Here is an 18137-nt window from a genome sequence, read left to right on the forward strand (position 1 = left end):
ATTTTGAATTATCTTCAGAATCACGTGTACTTGTAAGGCACATAGATATGTTTTAACTATGTGAATGTAATGATAAAAAAGAATAATGATAAATAGGAAATGTTGTAGAAATATTAAAATATAGCGTATGAAGACAGTCTGCACATGCGCGTATGGCTCGTTAATTTAAATTAGGATAAAAATGCTATATAAATTAGGATCAAAATGCACTAACATATTTTAGACTTTGTGTTGTCGTAAGTGCATGACTGTGCACTGTGACGGTAAAGTTGAGGTCTGAGGCGATGTTGGTCTGAAACAAGTCTCAATCTTGGTCACTTTACACGTGAGTTTGTCAACGGGGTGGTTTCAATACGCGAAACCTATGATGTATGTGTGTTGTATGTCATATTGTGAATGACTTATGAACGACACGGCTCGTAATTCAACCCGTAAGTGTTATAACGAGATGCTTTAACGTGAAGGATCATTGCATATCTGAGTGAAGGGTCATTGCATATCTGACGAACATGAATTGAGATGCGAGTGTACACTATAGCGTTCCTGACGCGTATATGTGTTGGCCGGGGCCGGGTACTGTTGATATATGTTAAGACGTGAATAGTCGGTTTAGGCTAAGTTTGATTGACTTTGACAACTGAAAGATATTCTCTCTTAATGTTTATGTGGCCCTAAAAAGGGCCGTTGTTTGTGTTTTAGCCAAGTGCAAAAGCTTACGCACGTTCACCGCGAATACGGCGTGCGAGCTGGATGTCCTTTGGCATGATGGTGACACGCTTGGCGTGGATGGCGCACAAGTTGGTGTCCTCGAAAAGGCCGACCAGGTAAGCCTCGCTGGCCTCTTGGAGAGCCATGACAGCGGAGCTCTGGAATCGGAGGTCAGTCTTGAAGTCCTGAGCGATTTCACGAACCAGGCGCTGGAATGGCAGTTTCCTGATGAGGAGTTCGGTGCTCTTCTGGTACCTTCTGATTTCACGAAGGGCGACGGTTCCGGGCCTGTATCTGTGAGGCTTCTTGACACCGCCGGTTGCTGGTGCGCTCTTGCGAGCGGCCTTGGTAGCCAGCTGTTTGCGTGGAGCCTTTCCACCGGTGGATTTACGAGCGGTCTGCTTTGTTCTTGCCATCGTTGCTGCTGTAAGACAGTATGTTCGACAACTGAAAAAACGGGGTAATATAACGATACAAGCGGTGTGCGAGTGACAGTCGATTGGCTGTAATCCGCGTTGCAAATTTCGTATCTGAAAACGGATAGTAAATTAACAAATCAACGCCAACGTGACAAATAGCGTCAGCCAATGAAAACCCTCGTAGTATCGCGTGTTAGGCTGGCGCGAATAACTGTTGTAAATATGCGAGTTATGTATGTTTTGTTAAGCGATAATTTAGCTTTGAAAAAGCAAAGTGTAAGAAACAAGCTGTACAATTTAAAAGTATGTCTTTGATATAAACAGTATATACAGGGACAATGACGTGGCGTGTTAAACCTTTGAGTATTTTGCATGTAAAATAGCCCTATGAAAAGGCTAGCTACACAAACTTTTAATGTATATTTACACAAACTTTTAATGTATATTTTGGAGCCAAATGAAGTCCAATGTGATGTTTTTAAAGATCATACATGCATAAATATAGAACACACGATTGAACTTAGCAAAGTAGCAAATACTTTATTCACTGTGACTGTTTTTGTCTCCTATGTTGGGGAATTTTGTTAAAAAAAATAGCTGCTTGCAAGTATTAGTGTAACTTGAAACTCAAAATCTGCAGACCTACCTTTGTGATAACAGGTAAACGTTGTCCACTCTGTCTGCCTGAATGTCTCAATGTCATATCCGTGTATGGTTCATAGCAAAACATGAAGACAGATGTTGAATTTTATGCTTGCGAGTAATTTTGTATGGTATACAAATGGCAAATTGACAGCCGACAAAGACAATTCTTTCAAAATAGGATGAATGGTCCTGAAAAGGACCTTTGAGTTGTAGAGTGTGAGACACTTGGGAAGCTTTTTACTGCTTCTTTGGTGTCTTTGCCTTCTTTGGTGCCTTGGGCTTCTTTGGTGACTTGGAAGCAGCCTTCTTGGGCTTGGCAGCAGCCTTCTTGGGCTTAGCAGCGGCAGCCTTCTTAGGTGTCTTGGCCTTCTTTGGCTTGGCTGGGGCCTTTTTGGCAGCGGTTTTCTTGGCTGCAGTCTTCTTGGCGCCTGCCTTCTTGGGTGTCTTGGCCTTCTTGGGTGCCTTGGCCTTCTTAGGCTTGGCAGCCTTAGGCTTGGCTGCCTTCTTTGCGGCCTTCTTCACCTCTCCAAGCTTGAAGGATCCAGAGGCACCGGTGCCCTTTGACTGCTTAACGGCTCCACTCTTGACGCCAGCCTTGAGGGCCAGTTTCAGGTGGGCGTTGACGGCACTGACGTTATCCCCGACCTTGTAGTTGGCCTGGATGTACTTCAGGATAGCCTGTCTTGAGGAGCCAGACCTCTCTTTCAGGGCACCTAGTGCAGCAGCAATCATCTCGCTGTACTTGGGATGAGTTGCATTCTTCTTGGGCTTGGCAGCCTTCTTCACCTTGGCGGGTGTTGGGGCAGCGACGGGAGCAGCGACAGCGGTATCAGCCATTTTGATGATGTGGTATTCAGTGATAGAATGATAGGAAATCGGCTGCCTAAGTCTTTATATGTAAAGTAGGTCACCAGCGTGGGGATTTGATCGCGCGGACGTGATAGAGATACCGGCAGGTGCGCGCAGAAAATTTATGTTCGTGTGTTTCTTCGTGCTTGTATTATTGCATATTTCTAATGTATCATTTGTGTAAATCGATGCGAATGAACTAAGATAAGTAGATGAAAGATAGATCTTCAAGCACTAACCGGTTTTATAAGGATTGGGCATGGAAATAACGACGATAATATTGTTACAAGTCACACAAGTCGCCACAAAAGAACGGTGGACAGGTATTTATGAGTTAAAACAGCGACAAGACACTTGACTCGCCTTTTTCCTATCGTTGTTCATACTTGAATCGCATCACCATATGACCTGCCCATACAGTACGTATATTTGTGGGCGTCCCTAGTACAGAGAAACACCAAGTCCTTGATAAAAACGAACACACGAGAAACACAGAGTAAGAAAGCAGTAAACACCATGCGTGCAGTACCAGTACGTTTCCCCAAAGCAACCCTGCGTCCCCGACTCTTTAAGCAGCACTTAACCTTCACCTAGTGTGAGCCTGAGCCCTTAAGCTTTCCATTATCGTGCTTTCGCCATGGTTTTGGGTGATTCCAGTGTTAGGGAATTGGCTATCGCTCGGTAGTGTAAGTGCGTGTAACAGGCTAGTGTTTAAGTCTAGTGCTCTAGCAAATTCTCGTTCCAGGAGTTTCTGTAGGGCCCTTGCCAGTGTTTCAAAACTGTGCCCTAACTTAACCCGAAGTACGAGCAGCGGGTTGTTCTCGCATCCCCCAGCGGCCAGGTATGTAATACTGCGGCGCTTTGTATGGGCCATTGCTGTCTTCCGCACGAGGTTGGCTATGAAGCCCCCGCACCCAATCCACGGCGTTGCCTGACCGGTTGGGTGGTGAAGTTTTGGTGTTGTAGGGTAACCGCCTCAGCACGGATGAAAATGTTTTCGAACATGGCCTTAAACAAGCGAAAAACACGAATGACTTATCCTGTCTTGCAGGCCCGTTAAGCCTGCGTGTACCTATTACGTTACGTTACGTAATATGTTGTCGGGAAGAGAGGGCTGCTAAGCACTAAAAATGACATCTCTGAGTATGTTTTACCGTTTTCTTTATACTCCCTCCTTATCGATAGTGAGTGAGTGAGTGAGTGACTGATTGGGTCATTTGGCGAATGAGTGTTTCATTATTTTGTAAGTTGTTGACAATGTCACGAGATATTTCTTTCAGTATGGCTTAGGTGGCCCTAAAAAGGGCCGTTTTGGTAACGTCTCAAGCGAGAGAAGGCGTTTATTTGCCACCAGCCTGCTTGGTCTTCTTGGGCAGAAGAACGGCCTGGATGTTTGGCAGAACACCACCTTGGGCGATGGTGACTCCAGACAGAAGTTTGTTCAACTCCTCGTCGTTGCGGATGGCGAGCTGCAGGTGACGTGGGATGATTCTTGACTTCTTGTTGTCGCGGGCAGCGTTGCCAGCCAGCTCGAGAACCTCAGCGGCCAAGTACTCGAGAACGGCAGCCAAGTACACGGGTGCACCAGCTCCAACACGCTCGGCGTAGTTGCCCTTGCGCAGGAGACGGTGGATTCTGCCCACTGGGAACTGAAGTCCAGCCCTGGATGAGCGGCTCTTTGCCTTTCCCTTTGTCTTTCCTCCCTTTCCGCGTCCAGACATGATTGTGCTTTCGGTCGTGAGTTCAACAGAAAATACCTCTACGCCGACTTTTTGTGCTGTTTAAATATTAAATCGAAAACGGATTGACCTACTTTGCTTTGCGAAGTTAAGCAATTTCAGCCAATCAGCGTCCTCGTTACAAAAGCAGAGCAACCAATCAGCGCGAAGTTTATTTCGACATGTTCGGCAAGTTTATTTCGTTGTGTGCTGTTCCGTGTATATTGGAACGTAACATTCGGTGATAATTTTCAATAATTTTTAACAACATATGACTATGAAATGCTCCCCGTTGGTACATGCCCTGACTGTGTGTAATACGAGATCGTTACTTCTAAGATACACGTACGAGTATTGATTATACACTTGACCACACTCACGGAGGAACACTATTTTGCCCTTATTTGCAACGTTTATGTTATGTAGAGTTTGTAGTCTGAACACGTTCTATTATGCGAATTGCTTAAAGGGCATGAAAACAAGCCGCTTCTATATACTATTGCTTGTTTGTTTTTATAATTTGGGACTAATATTAGGCAATGATATGTTTTTTTTGCATGTGACAATAAGACAATTCTTTCGTAAGAAAGTTGGGTGGCCCTAAAAAGGGCCGTTTGTTTTGAAGCACCACAGAAGTAGTTTACTTGCTGCTGGTGTACTTGGTGACAGCCTTTGTGCCCTCGGACACGGCGTGCTTGGCGAGCTCACCAGGCAGCAGGAGACGCACAGCGGTCTGGATCTCTCTGCTTGTGATGGTGGATCGCTTGTTGTAGTGGGCAAGGCGGGAAGCCTCGGCAGCAATGCGCTCGAAGATGTCGTTGACAAAGCTGTTCATGATCGACATGGCCTTGCTGGACACTCCGGTGTCGGGGTGCACCTGCTTCAAGACTTTGTAGATGTAGATGGCGTAGGATTCCCTCCTCCTCCTGCGCTTCTTCTTGTCAGTGGAGCGCGCGGCCTTAGCCTTGGTGGCGGCCTTCTTAGAGCCCTTGCTTGCAACACCCTTGGTCGGCATGATTTCTAAATCGATGCAGAGTAGAATGAATGTTGACAACGCGTTTCAGCTGCTATTTATATGAACGACTCACTCTCGAAAACGGATTGACCTACTAACGATGCAGTGTATATCGCGCTCGCTTGTGATTGGCTGCAGTTTTGACGCATGCGCGTTCGTATTTACACGTGTATACGAAGTCTTAAGCAATACTGTCGATGCCCTATGTTTGCATCGCAAATTATCAATGATCTGTTAAGAATTAGTACTGTGTTTACTTTTAATAAGTCCTCCACCGTGTTAAATATGAAACCTAATGCACACGCTCACGTACATGGCGTCCGTAATAGAGAAAAATGAACGCAAACACCGCCAGGTAGCATGTCCTGTAACGAAACATTCAAATGCGAATTATAGTTTCGCCTTATAACACTGGTACTGGGGTTTAACGAAATGATGCCCTAAAATTAGGCTTAATATTAATAATTGAGCGTGCGACCGCAATGTAAAGAAGTAATGAATTCGGGACATTGCGTTAGTCTTATGAACCATACGACCCATACCAGAGTGTGTGTATCTAATGCATGAATGCAAGTAACCTAACGAACTGACGCTTTAACGTAACACTCGTATATTGTGACAATTTGTAAGACAAGTCTTTCGAAATGTGTGTGTGGCCCTAAAAAGGGCCGTTTTTGAGCTTCTGTAGAAGGCTCGATTAACCGCCGAATCCGTACAGAGTCCTGCCTTGTCTCTTGAGGGCATAGACGACGTCCATGGCAGTGACGGTCTTCCTCTTGGCGTGCTCAGTGTATGTCACGGCATCGCGGATGACGTTCTCAAGGAACACCTTGAGGACACCACGGGTCTCCTCGTAGATGAGGCCAGAGATGCGTTTCACACCACCACGACGAGCGAGACGGCGGATTGCGGGCTTCGTGATACCCTGGATGTTATCACGCAGAACCTTTCGGTGACGCTTGGCGCCTCCCTTTCCGAGTCCTTTTCCTCCCTTACCACGTCCAGACATATTGTATCTATCAGGTAGTAGCTGTAGAATGCTAAAACCCGTTTTTTTCAGGCTATTTAAACACAAAGAGCACTGTGTGGTGACCTGCTAACCTACTTTCGGGCTGCTTAACGCTGATTGGTCGGTGGTCGAATCTGATTGGTCGAAGAAAATCAGTGAAATGGCCGATTTGCGTGTGCATGCGAGTTTGATATGGAATATGTCAGTTCATACGATACTAAACGGCGTTTTCTTGATTGAAATATGTACAATATGTGGCCGTTATTTGTTGCGTGCATTGACTTTGTGTTGTCGTAAGTGCATGACTGTGCACTGTGACGGTAAAGTTGAGGTCTGAGGCGATGTTGGTCTGAAACAAGTCTCAATCTTGGTCACTTTACACGTGAGTTTGTCAACGGGGTGGTTTCAATACGCGAAACCTATGATGTATGTGTGTTGTATGTCATATTGTGAATGACTTATGAACGACACGGCTCGTAATTCAACCCGTAAGTGTTATAACGAGATGCTTTAACGTGAAGGATCATTGCATATCTGAGTGAAGGGTCATTGCATATCTGACGAACATGAATTGAGATGCGAGTGTACACTATAGCGTTCCTGACGCGTATATGTGTTGGCCGGGGCCGGGTACTGTTGATATATGTTAAGACGTGAATAGTCGGTTTAGGCTAAGTTTGATTGACTTTGACAACTGAAAGATATTCTCTCTTAATGTTTATGTGGCCCTAAAAAGGGCCGTTGTTTGTGTTTTAGCCAAGTGCAAAAGCTTACGCACGTTCACCGCGAATACGGCGTGCGAGCTGGATGTCCTTTGGCATGATGGTGACACGCTTGGCGTGGATGGCGCACAAGTTGGTGTCCTCGAAAAGGCCGACCAGGTAAGCCTCGCTGGCCTCTTGGAGAGCCATGACAGCGGAGCTCTGGAATCGGAGGTCAGTCTTGAAGTCCTGAGCGATTTCACGAACCAGGCGCTGGAATGGCAGTTTCCTGATGAGGAGTTCGGTGCTCTTCTGGTACCTTCTGATTTCACGAAGGGCGACGGTTCCGGGCCTGTATCTGTGAGGCTTCTTGACACCGCCGGTTGCTGGTGCGCTCTTGCGAGCGGCCTTGGTAGCCAGCTGTTTGCGTGGAGCCTTTCCACCGGTGGATTTACGAGCGGTCTGCTTTGTTCTTGCCATCGTTGCTGCTGTAAGACAGTATGTTCGACAACTGAAAAAACGGGGTAATATAACGATACAAGCGGTGTGCGAGTGACAGTCGATTGGCTGTAATCCGCGTTGCAAATTTCGTATCTGAAAACGGATAGTAAATTAACAAATCAACGCCAACGTGACAAATAGCGTCAGCCAATGAAAACCCTCGTAGTATCGCGTGTTAGGCTGGCGCGAATAACTGTTGTAAATATGCGAGTTATGTATGTTTTGTTAAGCGATAATTTAGCTTTGAAAAAGCAAAGTGTAAGAAACAAGCTGTACAATTTAAAAGTATGTCTTTGATATAAACAGTATATACAGGGACAATGACGTGGCGTGTTAAACCTTTGAGTATTTTGCATGTAAAATAGCCCTATGAAAAGGCTAGCTACACAAACTTTTAATGTATATTTACACAAACTTTTAATGTATATTTTGGAGCCAAATGAAGTCCAATGTGATGTTTTTAAAGATCATACATGCATAAATATAGAACACACGATTGAACTTAGCAAAGTAGCAAATACTTTATTCACTGTGACTGTTTTTGTCTCCTATGTTGGGGAATTTTGTTAAAAAAAATAGCTGCTTGCAAGTATTAGTGTAACTTGAAACTCAAAATCTGCAGACCTACCTTTGTGATAACAGGTAAACGTTGTCCACTCTGTCTGCCTGAATGTCTCAATGTCATATCCGTGTATGGTTCATAGCAAAACATGAAGACAGATGTTGAATTTTATGCTTGCGAGTAATTTTGTATGGTATACAAATGGCAAATTGACAGCCGACAAAGACAATTCTTTCAAAATAGGATGAATGGTCCTGAAAAGGACCTTTGAGTTGTAGAGTGTGAGACACTTGGGAAGCTTTTTACTGCTTCTTTGGTGTCTTTGCCTTCTTTGGTGCCTTGGGCTTCTTTGGTGACTTGGAAGCAGCCTTCTTGGGCTTGGCAGCAGCCTTCTTGGGCTTAGCAGCGGCAGCCTTCTTAGGTGTCTTGGCCTTCTTTGGCTTGGCTGGGGCCTTTTTGGCAGCGGTTTTCTTGGCTGCAGTCTTCTTGGCGCCTGCCTTCTTGGGTGTCTTGGCCTTCTTGGGTGCCTTGGCCTTCTTAGGCTTGGCAGCCTTAGGCTTGGCTGCCTTCTTTGCGGCCTTCTTCACCTCTCCAAGCTTGAAGGATCCAGAGGCACCGGTGCCCTTTGACTGCTTAACGGCTCCACTCTTGACGCCAGCCTTGAGGGCCAGTTTCAGGTGGGCGTTGACGGCACTGACGTTATCCCCGACCTTGTAGTTGGCCTGGATGTACTTCAGGATAGCCTGTCTTGAGGAGCCAGACCTCTCTTTCAGGGCACCTAGTGCAGCAGCAATCATCTCGCTGTACTTGGGATGAGTTGCATTCTTCTTGGGCTTGGCAGCCTTCTTCACCTTGGCGGGTGTTGGGGCAGCGACGGGAGCAGCGACAGCGGTATCAGCCATTTTGATGATGTGGTATTCAGTGATAGAATGATAGGAAATCGGCTGCCTAAGTCTTTATATGTAAAGTAGGTCACCAGCGTGGGGATTTGATCGCGCGGACGTGATAGAGATACCGGCAGGTGCGCGCAGAAAATTTATGTTCGTGTGTTTCTTCGTGCTTGTATTATTGCATATTTCTAATGTATCATTTGTGTAAATCGATGCGAATGAACTAAGATAAGTAGATGAAAGATAGATCTTCAAGCACTAACCGGTTTTATAAGGATTGGGCATGGAAATAACGACGATAATATTGTTACAAGTCACACAAGTCGCCACAAAAGAACGGTGGACAGGTATTTATGAGTTAAAACAGCGACAAGACACTTGACTCGCCTTTTTCCTATCGTTGTTCATACTTGAATCGCATCACCATATGACCTGCCCATACAGTACGTATATTTGTGGGCGTCCCTAGTACAGAGAAACACCAAGTCCTTGATAAAAACGAACACACGAGAAACACAGAGTAAGAAAGCAGTAAACACCATGCGTGCAGTACCAGTACGTTTCCCCAAAGCAACCCTGCGTCCCCGACTCTTTAAGCAGCACTTAACCTTCACCTAGTGTGAGCCTGAGCCCTTAAGCTTTCCATTATCGTGCTTTCGCCATGGTTTTGGGTGATTCCAGTGTTAGGGAATTGGCTATCGCTCGGTAGTGTAAGTGCGTGTAACAGGCTAGTGTTTAAGTCTAGTGCTCTAGCAAATTCTCGTTCCAGGAGTTTCTGTAGGGCCCTTGCCAGTGTTTCAAAACTGTGCCCTAACTTAACCCGAAGTACGAGCAGCGGGTTGTTCTCGCATCCCCCAGCGGCCAGGTATGTAATACTGCGGCGCTTTGTATGGGCCATTGCTGTCTTCCGCACGAGGTTGGCTATGAAGCCCCCGCACCCAATCCACGGCGTTGCCTGACCGGTTGGGTGGTGAAGTTTTGGTGTTGTAGGGTAACCGCCTCAGCACGGATGAAAATGTTTTCGAACATGGCCTTAAACAAGCGAAAAACACGAATGACTTATCCTGTCTTGCAGGCCCGTTAAGCCTGCGTGTACCTATTACGTTACGTTACGTAATATGTTGTCGGGAAGAGAGGGCTGCTAAGCACTAAAAATGACATCTCTGAGTATGTTTTACCGTTTTCTTTATACTCCCTCCTTATCGATAGTGAGTGAGTGAGTGAGTGACTGATTGGGTCATTTGGCGAATGAGTGTTTCATTATTTTGTAAGTTGTTGACAATGTCACGAGATATTTCTTTCAGTATGGCTTAGGTGGCCCTAAAAAGGGCCGTTTTGGTAACGTCTCAAGCGAGAGAAGGCGTTTATTTGCCACCAGCCTGCTTGGTCTTCTTGGGCAGAAGAACGGCCTGGATGTTTGGCAGAACACCACCTTGGGCGATGGTGACTCCAGACAGAAGTTTGTTCAACTCCTCGTCGTTGCGGATGGCGAGCTGCAGGTGACGTGGGATGATTCTTGACTTCTTGTTGTCGCGGGCAGCGTTGCCAGCCAGCTCGAGAACCTCAGCGGCCAAGTACTCGAGAACGGCAGCCAAGTACACGGGTGCACCAGCTCCAACACGCTCGGCGTAGTTGCCCTTGCGCAGGAGACGGTGGATTCTGCCCACTGGGAACTGAAGTCCAGCCCTGGATGAGCGGCTCTTTGCCTTTCCCTTTGTCTTTCCTCCCTTTCCGCGTCCAGACATGATTGTGCTTTCGGTCGTGAGTTCAACAGAAAATACCTCTACGCCGACTTTTTGTGCTGTTTAAATATTAAATCGAAAACGGATTGACCTACTTTGCTTTGCGAAGTTAAGCAATTTCAGCCAATCAGCGTCCTCGTTACAAAAGCAGAGCAACCAATCAGCGCGAAGTTTATTTCGACATGTTCGGCAAGTTTATTTCGTTGTGTGCTGTTCCGTGTATATTGGAACGTAACATTCGGTGATAATTTTCAATAATTTTTAACAACATATGACTATGAAATGCTCCCCGTTGGTACATGCCCTGACTGTGTGTAATACGAGATCGTTACTTCTAAGATACACGTACGAGTATTGATTATACACTTGACCACACTCACGGAGGAACACTATTTTGCCCTTATTTGCAACGTTTATGTTATGTAGAGTTTGTAGTCTGAACACGTTCTATTATGCGAATTGCTTAAAGGGCATGAAAACAAGCCGCTTCTATATACTATTGCTTGTTTGTTTTTATAATTTGGGACTAATATTAGGCAATGATATGTTTTTTTTGCATGTGACAATAAGACAATTCTTTCGTAAGAAAGTTGGGTGGCCCTAAAAAGGGCCGTTTGTTTTGAAGCACCACAGAAGTAGTTTACTTGCTGCTGGTGTACTTGGTGACAGCCTTTGTGCCCTCGGACACGGCGTGCTTGGCGAGCTCACCAGGCAGCAGGAGACGCACAGCGGTCTGGATCTCTCTGCTTGTGATGGTGGATCGCTTGTTGTAGTGGGCAAGGCGGGAAGCCTCGGCAGCAATGCGCTCGAAGATGTCGTTGACAAAGCTGTTCATGATCGACATGGCCTTGCTGGACACTCCGGTGTCGGGGTGCACCTGCTTCAAGACTTTGTAGATGTAGATGGCGTAGGATTCCCTCCTCCTCCTGCGCTTCTTCTTGTCAGTGGAGCGCGCGGCCTTAGCCTTGGTGGCGGCCTTCTTAGAGCCCTTGCTTGCAACACCCTTGGTCGGCATGATTTCTAAATCGATGCAGAGTAGAATGAATGTTGACAACGCGTTTCAGCTGCTATTTATATGAACGACTCACTCTCGAAAACGGATTGACCTACTAACGATGCAGTGTATATCGCGCTCGCTTGTGATTGGCTGCAGTTTTGACGCATGCGCGTTCGTATTTACACGTGTATACGAAGTCTTAAGCAATACTGTCGATGCCCTATGTTTGCATCGCAAATTATCAATGATCTGTTAAGAATTAGTACTGTGTTTACTTTTTAATAAGTCCTCCACCGTGTTAAATATGAAACCTAATGCACACGCTCACGTACATGGCGTCCGTAATAGAGAAAAATGAACGCAAACACCGCCAGGTAGCATGTCCTGTAACGAAACATTCAAATGCGAATTATAGTTTCGCCTTATAACACTGGTACTGGGGTTTAACGAAATGATGCCCTAAAATTAGGCTTAATATTAATAATTGAGCGTGCGACCGCAATGTAAAGAAGTAATGAATTCGGGACATTGCGTTAGTCTTATGAACCATACGACCCATACCAGAGTGTGTGTATCTAATGCATGAATGCAAGTAACCTAACGAACTGACGCTTTAACGTAACACTCGTATATTGTGACAATTTGTAAGACAAGTCTTTCGAAATGTGTGTGTGGCCCTAAAAAGGGCCGTTTTTGAGCTTCTGTAGAAGGCTCGATTAACCGCCGAATCCGTACAGAGTCCTGCCTTGTCTCTTGAGGGCATAGACGACGTCCATGGCAGTGACGGTCTTCCTCTTGGCGTGCTCAGTGTATGTCACGGCATCGCGGATGACGTTCTCAAGGAACACCTTGAGGACACCACGGGTCTCCTCGTAGATGAGGCCAGAGATGCGTTTCACACCACCACGACGAGCGAGACGGCGGATTGCGGGCTTCGTGATACCCTGGATGTTATCACGCAGAACCTTTCGGTGACGCTTGGCGCCTCCCTTTCCGAGTCCTTTTCCTCCCTTACCACGTCCAGACATATTGTATCTATCAGGTAGTAGCTGTAGAATGCTAAAACCCGTTTTTTTCAGGCTATTTAAACACAAAGAGCACTGTGTGGTGACCTGCTAACCTACTTTCGGGCTGCTTAACGCTGATTGGTCGGTGGTCGAATCTGATTGGTCGAAGAAAATCAGTGAAATGGCCGATTTGCGTGTGCATGCGAGTTTGATATGGAATATGTCAGTTCATACGATACTAAACGGCGTTTTCTTGATTGAAATATGTACAATATGTGGCCGTTATTTGTTGCGTGCATTGACTTTGTGTTGTCGTAAGTGCATGACTGTGCACTGTGACGGTAAAGTTGAGGTCTGAGGCGATGTTGGTCTGAAACAAGTCTCAATCTTGGTCACTTTACACGTGAGTTTGTCAACGGGGTGGTTTCAATACGCGAAACCTATGATGTATGTGTGTTGTATGTCATATTGTGAATGACTTATGAACGACACGGCTCGTAATTCAACCCGTAAGTGTTATAACGAGATGCTTTAACGTGAAGGATCATTGCATATCTGAGTGAAGGGTCATTGCATATCTGACGAACATGAATTGAGATGCGAGTGTACACTATAGCGTTCCTGACGCGTATATGTGTTGGCCGGGGCCGGGTACTGTTGATATATGTTAAGACGTGAATAGTCGGTTTAGGCTAAGTTTGATTGACTTTGACAACTGAAAGATATTCTCTCTTAATGTTTATGTGGCCCTAAAAAGGGCCGTTGTTTGTGTTTTAGCCAAGTGCAAAAGCTTACGCACGTTCACCGCGAATACGGCGTGCGAGCTGGATGTCCTTTGGCATGATGGTGACACGCTTGGCGTGGATGGCGCACAAGTTGGTGTCCTCGAAAAGGCCGACCAGGTAAGCCTCGCTGGCCTCTTGGAGAGCCATGACAGCGGAGCTCTGGAATCGGAGGTCAGTCTTGAAGTCCTGAGCGATTTCACGAACCAGGCGCTGGAATGGCAGTTTCCTGATGAGGAGTTCGGTGCTCTTCTGGTACCTTCTGATTTCACGAAGGGCGACGGTTCCGGGCCTGTATCTGTGAGGCTTCTTGACACCGCCGGTTGCTGGTGCGCTCTTGCGAGCGGCCTTGGTAGCCAGCTGTTTGCGTGGAGCCTTTCCACCGGTGGATTTACGAGCGGTCTGCTTTGTTCTTGCCATCGTTGCTGCTGTAAGACAGTATGTTCGACAACTGAAAAAACGGGGTAATATAACGATACAAGCGGTGTGCGAGTGACAGTCGATTGGCTGTAATCCGCGTTGCAAATTTCGTATCTGAAAACGGATAGTAAATTAACAAATCAACGCCAACGTGACAAATAGCGTCAGCCAATGAAAACCCTCGTAGTATCGCGTGTTAGGCTGGCGCGAATAACTGTTGTAAATATGCGAGTTATGTATGTTTTGTTAAGCGATAATTTAGCTTTGAAAAAGCAAAGTGTAAGAAACAAGCTGTACAATTTAAAAGTATGTCTTTGATATAAACAGTATATACAGGGACAATGACGTGGCGTGTTAAACCTTTGAGTATTTTGCATGTAAAATAGCCCTATGAAAAGGCTAGCTACACAAACTTTTAATGTATATTTACACAAACTTTTAATGTATATTTTGGAGCCAAATGAAGTCCAATGTGATGTTTTTAAAGATCATACATGCATAAATATAGAACACACGATTGAACTTAGCAAAGTAGCAAATACTTTATTCACTGTGACTGTTTTTGTCTCCTATGTTGGGGAATTTTGTTAAAAAAAATAGCTGCTTGCAAGTATTAGTGTAACTTGAAACTCAAAATCTGCAGACCTACCTTTGTGATAACAGGTAAACGTTGTCCACTCTGTCTGCCTGAATGTCTCAATGTCATATCCGTGTATGGTTCATAGCAAAACATGAAGACAGATGTTGAATTTTATGCTTGCGAGTAATTTTGTATGGTATACAAATGGCAAATTGACAGCCGACAAAGACAATTCTTTCAAAATAGGATGAATGGTCCTGAAAAGGACCTTTGAGTTGTAGAGTGTGAGACACTTGGGAAGCTTTTTACTGCTTCTTTGGTGTCTTTGCCTTCTTTGGTGCCTTGGGCTTCTTTGGTGACTTGGAAGCAGCCTTCTTGGGCTTGGCAGCAGCCTTCTTGGGCTTAGCAGCGGCAGCCTTCTTAGGTGTCTTGGCCTTCTTTGGCTTGGCTGGGGCCTTTTTGGCAGCGGTTTTCTTGGCTGCAGTCTTCTTGGCGCCTGCCTTCTTGGGTGTCTTGGCCTTCTTGGGTGCCTTGGCCTTCTTAGGCTTGGCAGCCTTAGGCTTGGCTGCCTTCTTTGCGGCCTTCTTCACCTCTCCAAGCTTGAAGGATCCAGAGGCACCGGTGCCCTTTGACTGCTTAACGGCTCCACTCTTGACGCCAGCCTTGAGGGCCAGTTTCAGGTGGGCGTTGACGGCACTGACGTTATCCCCGACCTTGTAGTTGGCCTGGATGTACTTCAGGATAGCCTGTCTTGAGGAGCCAGACCTCTCTTTCAGGGCACCTAGTGCAGCAGCAATCATCTCGCTGTACTTGGGATGAGTTGCATTCTTCTTGGGCTTGGCAGCCTTCTTCACCTTGGCGGGTGTTGGGGCAGCGACGGGAGCAGCGACAGCGGTATCAGCCATTTTGATGATGTGGTATTCAGTGATAGAATGATAGGAAATCGGCTGCCTAAGTCTTTATATGTAAAGTAGGTCACCAGCGTGGGGATTTGATCGCGCGGACGTGATAGAGATACCGGCAGGTGCGCGCAGAAAATTTATGTTCGTGTGTTTCTTCGTGCTTGTATTATTGCATATTTCTAATGTATCATTTGTGTAAATCGATGCGAATGAACTAAGATAAGTAGATGAAAGATAGATCTTCAAGCACTAACCGGTTTTATAAGGATTGGGCATGGAAATAACGACGATAATATTGTTACAAGTCACACAAGTCGCCACAAAAGAACGGTGGACAGGTATTTATGAGTTAAAACAGCGACAAGACACTTGACTCGCCTTTTTCCTATCGTTGTTCATACTTGAATCGCATCACCATATGACCTGCCCATACAGTACGTATATTTGTGGGCGTCCCTAGTACAGAGAAACACCAAGTCCTTGATAAAAACGAACACACGAGAAACACAGAGTAAGAAAGCAGTAAACACCATGCGTGCAGTACCAGTACGTTTCCCCAAAGCAACCCTGCGTCCCCGACTCTTTAAGCAGCACTTAACCTTCACCTAGTGTGAGCCTGAGCCCTTAAGCTTTCCATTATCGTGCTTTCGCCATGGTTTTGGGTGATTCCAGTGTTAGGGAATTGGCTATCGCTCGGTAGTGTAAGTGCGTGTAACAGGCTAGTGTTTAAGTCTAGTGCTCTAGCAAATTCTCGTTCCAGGAGTTTCTGTAGGGCCCTTGCCAGTGTTTCAAACTGTGCCCTAACTTAACCCGAAGTACGAGCAGCGGGTTGTTCTCGCATCCCCCAGCGGCCAGGTATGTAATACTGCGGCGCTTTGTATGGGCCATTGCTGTCTTCCGCACGAGGTTGGCTATGAAGCCCCCGCACCCAATCCACGGCGTTGCCTGACCGGTTGGGTGGTGAAGTTTTGGTGTTGTAGGGTAACCGCCTCAGCACGGATGAAAATGTTTTCGAACATGGCCTTAAACAAGCGAAAAACACGAATGACTTATCCTGTCTTGCAGGCCCGTTAAGCCTGCGTGTACCTATTACGTTACGTTACGTAATATGTTGTCGGGAAGAGAGGGCTGCTAAGCACTAAAAATGACATCTCTGAGTATGTTTTACCGTTTTCTTTATACTCCCTCCTTATCGATAGTGAGTGAGTGAGTGAGTGACTGATTGGGTCATTTGGCGAATGAGTGTTTCATTATTTTGTAAGTTGTTGACAATGTCACGAGATATTTCTTTCAGTATGGCTTAGGTGGCCCTAAAAAGGGCCGTTTTGGTAACGTCTCAAGCGAGAGAAGGCGTTTATTTGCCACCAGCCTGCTTGGTCTTCTTGGGCAGAAGAACGGCCTGGATGTTTGGCAGAACCACCACCTTGGGCGATGGTGACTCCAGACAGAAGTTTGTTCAACTCCTCGTCGTTGCGGATGGCGAGCTGCAGGTGACGTGGGATGATTCTTGACTTCTTGTTGTCGCGGGCAGCGTTGCCAGCCAGCTCGAGAACCTCAGCGGCCAAGTACTCGAGAACGGCAGCCAAGTACACGGGTGCACCAGCTCCAACACGCTCGGCGTAGTTGCCCTTGCGCAGGAGACGGTGGATTCTGCCCACTGGGAACTGAAGTCCAGCCCTGGATGAGCGGCTCTTTGCCTTTCCCTTTGTCTTTCCTCCCTTTCCGCGTCCAGACATGATTGTGCTTTCGGTCGTGAGTTCAACAGAAAATACCTCTACGCCGACTTTTTGTGCTGTTTAAATATTAAATCGAAAACGGATTGACCTACTTTGCTTTGCGAAGTTAAGCAATTTCAGCCAATCAGCGTCCTCGTTACAAAAGCAGAGCAACCAATCAGCGCGAAGTTTATTTCGACATGTTCGGCAAGTTTATTTCGTTGTGTGCTGTTCCGTGTATATTGGAACGTAACATTCGGTGATAATTTTCAATAATTTTTAACAACATATGACTATGAAATGCTCCCCGTTGGTACATGCCCTGACTGTGTGTAATACGAGATCGTTACTTCTAAGATACACGTACGAGTATTGATTATACACTTGACCACACTCACGGAGGAACACTATTTTGCCCTTATTTGCAACGTTTATGTTATGTAGAGTTTTGTAGTCTGAACACGTTTCTATTATGCGAATTGCTTAAAGGGCATGAAAACAAGCCGCTTCTATATACTATTGCTTGTTTGTTTTTATAATTTGGGACTAATATTAGGCAATGATATGTTTTTTTTTGCATGTGACAATAAGACAATTCTTTCGTAAGAAAGTTGGGTGGCCCTAAAAGGGCCGTTGTTTTGAAGCACCACAGAAGTAGTTTACTTGCTGCTGGTGTACTTGGTGACAGCCTTTGTGCCCTCGGACACGGCGTGCTTGGCGAGCTCACCAGGCAGCAGGAGACGCACAGCGGTCTGGATCTCTCTGCTTGTGATGGTGGATCGCTTGTTGTAGTGGGGCAAGGCGGGAAGCCTCGGCAGCAATGCGCTCGAAGATGTCGTTGACAAAGCTGTTCTGATCGACATGGCCTTGCTGGACACTCCGGTGTCGGGGTGCACCTGCTTCAAGACTTTGTAGATGTAGATGGCGTAGGATTCCCTCCTCCTCCTGCGCTTCTTCTTGTCAGTGGAGCGCGCC

The 18137-nt window shown here is 46.1% G+C and overlaps 11 protein-coding genes across 11 annotated transcripts; all 11 read right to left on the reverse strand.

Moving 5' to 3' along the window:
- Positions 1-660: 660 nt before the first annotated feature.
- On the reverse strand, positions 661-2623 carry LOC127843754 (histone H1-delta-like). The gene is made up of 2 exons (XM_052373493.1): positions 2121-2623; positions 661-1052 (listed from the first exon to the last, which is right to left on the reverse strand). Exons 1-2 carry the CDS (start codon positions 2607-2609, stop codon positions 714-716), a joined length of 828 nt encoding a protein of 275 aa, XP_052229453.1. The 5' UTR covers positions 2610-2623; the 3' UTR covers positions 661-713.
- Positions 2624-3907: 1284 nt separating this feature from the next.
- LOC127843750 (histone H2A) lies at positions 3908-4363 on the reverse strand. Its single transcript, XM_052373489.1, has one exon. It carries the CDS (start codon positions 4340-4342, stop codon positions 3962-3964), a length of 381 nt encoding a protein of 126 aa, XP_052229449.1. The 5' UTR covers positions 4343-4363; the 3' UTR covers positions 3908-3961.
- A 566-nt stretch (positions 4364-4929) lies between these two features.
- Positions 4930-5386, reverse strand: LOC127843751 (histone H2B-like). Its single transcript, XM_052373490.1, has one exon. It carries the CDS (start codon positions 5352-5354, stop codon positions 4980-4982), a length of 375 nt encoding a protein of 124 aa, XP_052229450.1. The 5' UTR covers positions 5355-5386; the 3' UTR covers positions 4930-4979.
- A 665-nt stretch (positions 5387-6051) lies between these two features.
- LOC127846008 (histone H4) lies at positions 6052-6363 on the reverse strand. The gene has a single exon (XM_052377188.1). It carries the CDS (start codon positions 6361-6363, stop codon positions 6052-6054), a length of 312 nt encoding a protein of 103 aa, XP_052233148.1.
- Positions 6364-7080: 717 nt separating this feature from the next.
- Positions 7081-9056, reverse strand: LOC127843755 (histone H1-delta-like). The gene is made up of 2 exons (XM_052373494.1): positions 8541-9056; positions 7081-7472 (listed from the first exon to the last, which is right to left on the reverse strand). The coding sequence occupies exons 1-2, from the start codon at positions 9027-9029 to the stop codon at positions 7134-7136; spliced, it is 828 nt and encodes a 275-aa protein (XP_052229454.1). The 5' UTR covers positions 9030-9056; the 3' UTR covers positions 7081-7133.
- A 1271-nt stretch (positions 9057-10327) lies between these two features.
- On the reverse strand, positions 10328-10783 carry LOC127843749 (histone H2A). The gene has a single exon (XM_052373488.1). The coding sequence runs from the start codon at positions 10760-10762 to the stop codon at positions 10382-10384; it is 381 nt and encodes a 126-aa protein (XP_052229448.1). The 5' UTR covers positions 10763-10783; the 3' UTR covers positions 10328-10381.
- Positions 10784-11349: 566 nt separating this feature from the next.
- On the reverse strand, positions 11350-11806 carry LOC127843752 (histone H2B-like). Its single transcript, XM_052373491.1, has one exon. It carries the CDS (start codon positions 11772-11774, stop codon positions 11400-11402), a length of 375 nt encoding a protein of 124 aa, XP_052229451.1. The 5' UTR covers positions 11775-11806; the 3' UTR covers positions 11350-11399.
- Positions 11807-12424: 618 nt separating this feature from the next.
- Positions 12425-12801, reverse strand: LOC127843753 (histone H4). The gene has a single exon (XM_052373492.1). The coding sequence runs from the start codon at positions 12782-12784 to the stop codon at positions 12473-12475; it is 312 nt and encodes a 103-aa protein (XP_052229452.1). The 5' UTR covers positions 12785-12801; the 3' UTR covers positions 12425-12472.
- A 700-nt stretch (positions 12802-13501) lies between these two features.
- Positions 13502-15488, reverse strand: LOC127845281 (histone H1-delta-like). Its single transcript, XM_052376110.1, has 2 exons — positions 14962-15488; positions 13502-13893 (listed from the first exon to the last, which is right to left on the reverse strand). Exons 1-2 carry the CDS (start codon positions 15448-15450, stop codon positions 13555-13557), a joined length of 828 nt encoding a protein of 275 aa, XP_052232070.1. The 5' UTR covers positions 15451-15488; the 3' UTR covers positions 13502-13554.
- Positions 15489-16709: 1221 nt separating this feature from the next.
- On the reverse strand, positions 16710-17204 carry LOC127845379 (histone H2A-like). The gene is given in 2 exon segments (XM_052376256.1): positions 16710-16864; positions 16866-17204. Coding segments are annotated over 2 exon segments (381 nt in total). The 5' UTR covers positions 17184-17204; the 3' UTR covers positions 16710-16801.
- A 617-nt stretch (positions 17205-17821) lies between these two features.
- Positions 17822-18136, reverse strand: LOC127846009 (histone H2B-like; the record flags this gene model as incomplete). The annotated part of the gene is given in 3 exon segments (XM_052377190.1): positions 17822-17956; positions 17958-18016; positions 18019-18136. Coding segments are annotated over 3 exon segments (312 nt in total), but the record flags the coding sequence as incomplete, so codon positions are not given.
- Position 18137: the final 1 nt, after the last annotated feature.

The sequence above is a fragment of the Dreissena polymorpha genome, chromosome 9 (assembly GCF_020536995.1).
Source record: "Dreissena polymorpha isolate Duluth1 chromosome 9, UMN_Dpol_1.0, whole genome shotgun sequence".
In the NCBI taxonomy this organism is placed as follows: Eukaryota; Metazoa; Mollusca; class Bivalvia; order Myida; family Dreissenidae; genus Dreissena; species Dreissena polymorpha.

Coding starts and splice junctions, on each gene's coding strand:
- LOC127843754 (XM_052373493.1), bottom strand. CDS start 2,609: ATGGCTGATACCGCTGTCGCTGCTCCCGTCGCTGCCCCAACACCCGCC. Junction 1,053..2,120: donor AGGCCAAGACACCTAAGAAG/GCTGCCGCTGCT, acceptor CTGGCTACCAAG/GCCGCTCGCAAGAGCGCACC.
- LOC127843750 (XM_052373489.1), bottom strand. CDS start 4,342: ATGTCTGGACGCGGAAAGGGAGGAAAGACAAAGGGAAAGGCAAAGAGC.
- LOC127843751 (XM_052373490.1), bottom strand. CDS start 5,354: ATGCCGACCAAGGGTGTTGCAAGCAAGGGCTCTAAGAAGGCCGCCACC.
- LOC127846008 (XM_052377188.1), bottom strand. CDS start 6,363: ATGTCTGGACGTGGTAAGGGAGGAAAAGGACTCGGAAAGGGAGGCGCC.
- LOC127843755 (XM_052373494.1), bottom strand. CDS start 9,029: ATGGCTGATACCGCTGTCGCTGCTCCCGTCGCTGCCCCAACACCCGCC. Junction 7,473..8,540: donor AGGCCAAGACACCTAAGAAG/GCTGCCGCTGCT, acceptor CTGGCTACCAAG/GCCGCTCGCAAGAGCGCACC.
- LOC127843749 (XM_052373488.1), bottom strand. CDS start 10,762: ATGTCTGGACGCGGAAAGGGAGGAAAGACAAAGGGAAAGGCAAAGAGC.
- LOC127843752 (XM_052373491.1), bottom strand. CDS start 11,774: ATGCCGACCAAGGGTGTTGCAAGCAAGGGCTCTAAGAAGGCCGCCACC.
- LOC127843753 (XM_052373492.1), bottom strand. CDS start 12,784: ATGTCTGGACGTGGTAAGGGAGGAAAAGGACTCGGAAAGGGAGGCGCC.
- LOC127845281 (XM_052376110.1), bottom strand. CDS start 15,450: ATGGCTGATACCGCTGTCGCTGCTCCCGTCGCTGCCCCAACACCCGCC. Junction 13,894..14,961: donor AGGCCAAGACACCTAAGAAG/GCTGCCGCTGCT, acceptor CTGGCTACCAAG/GCCGCTCGCAAGAGCGCACC.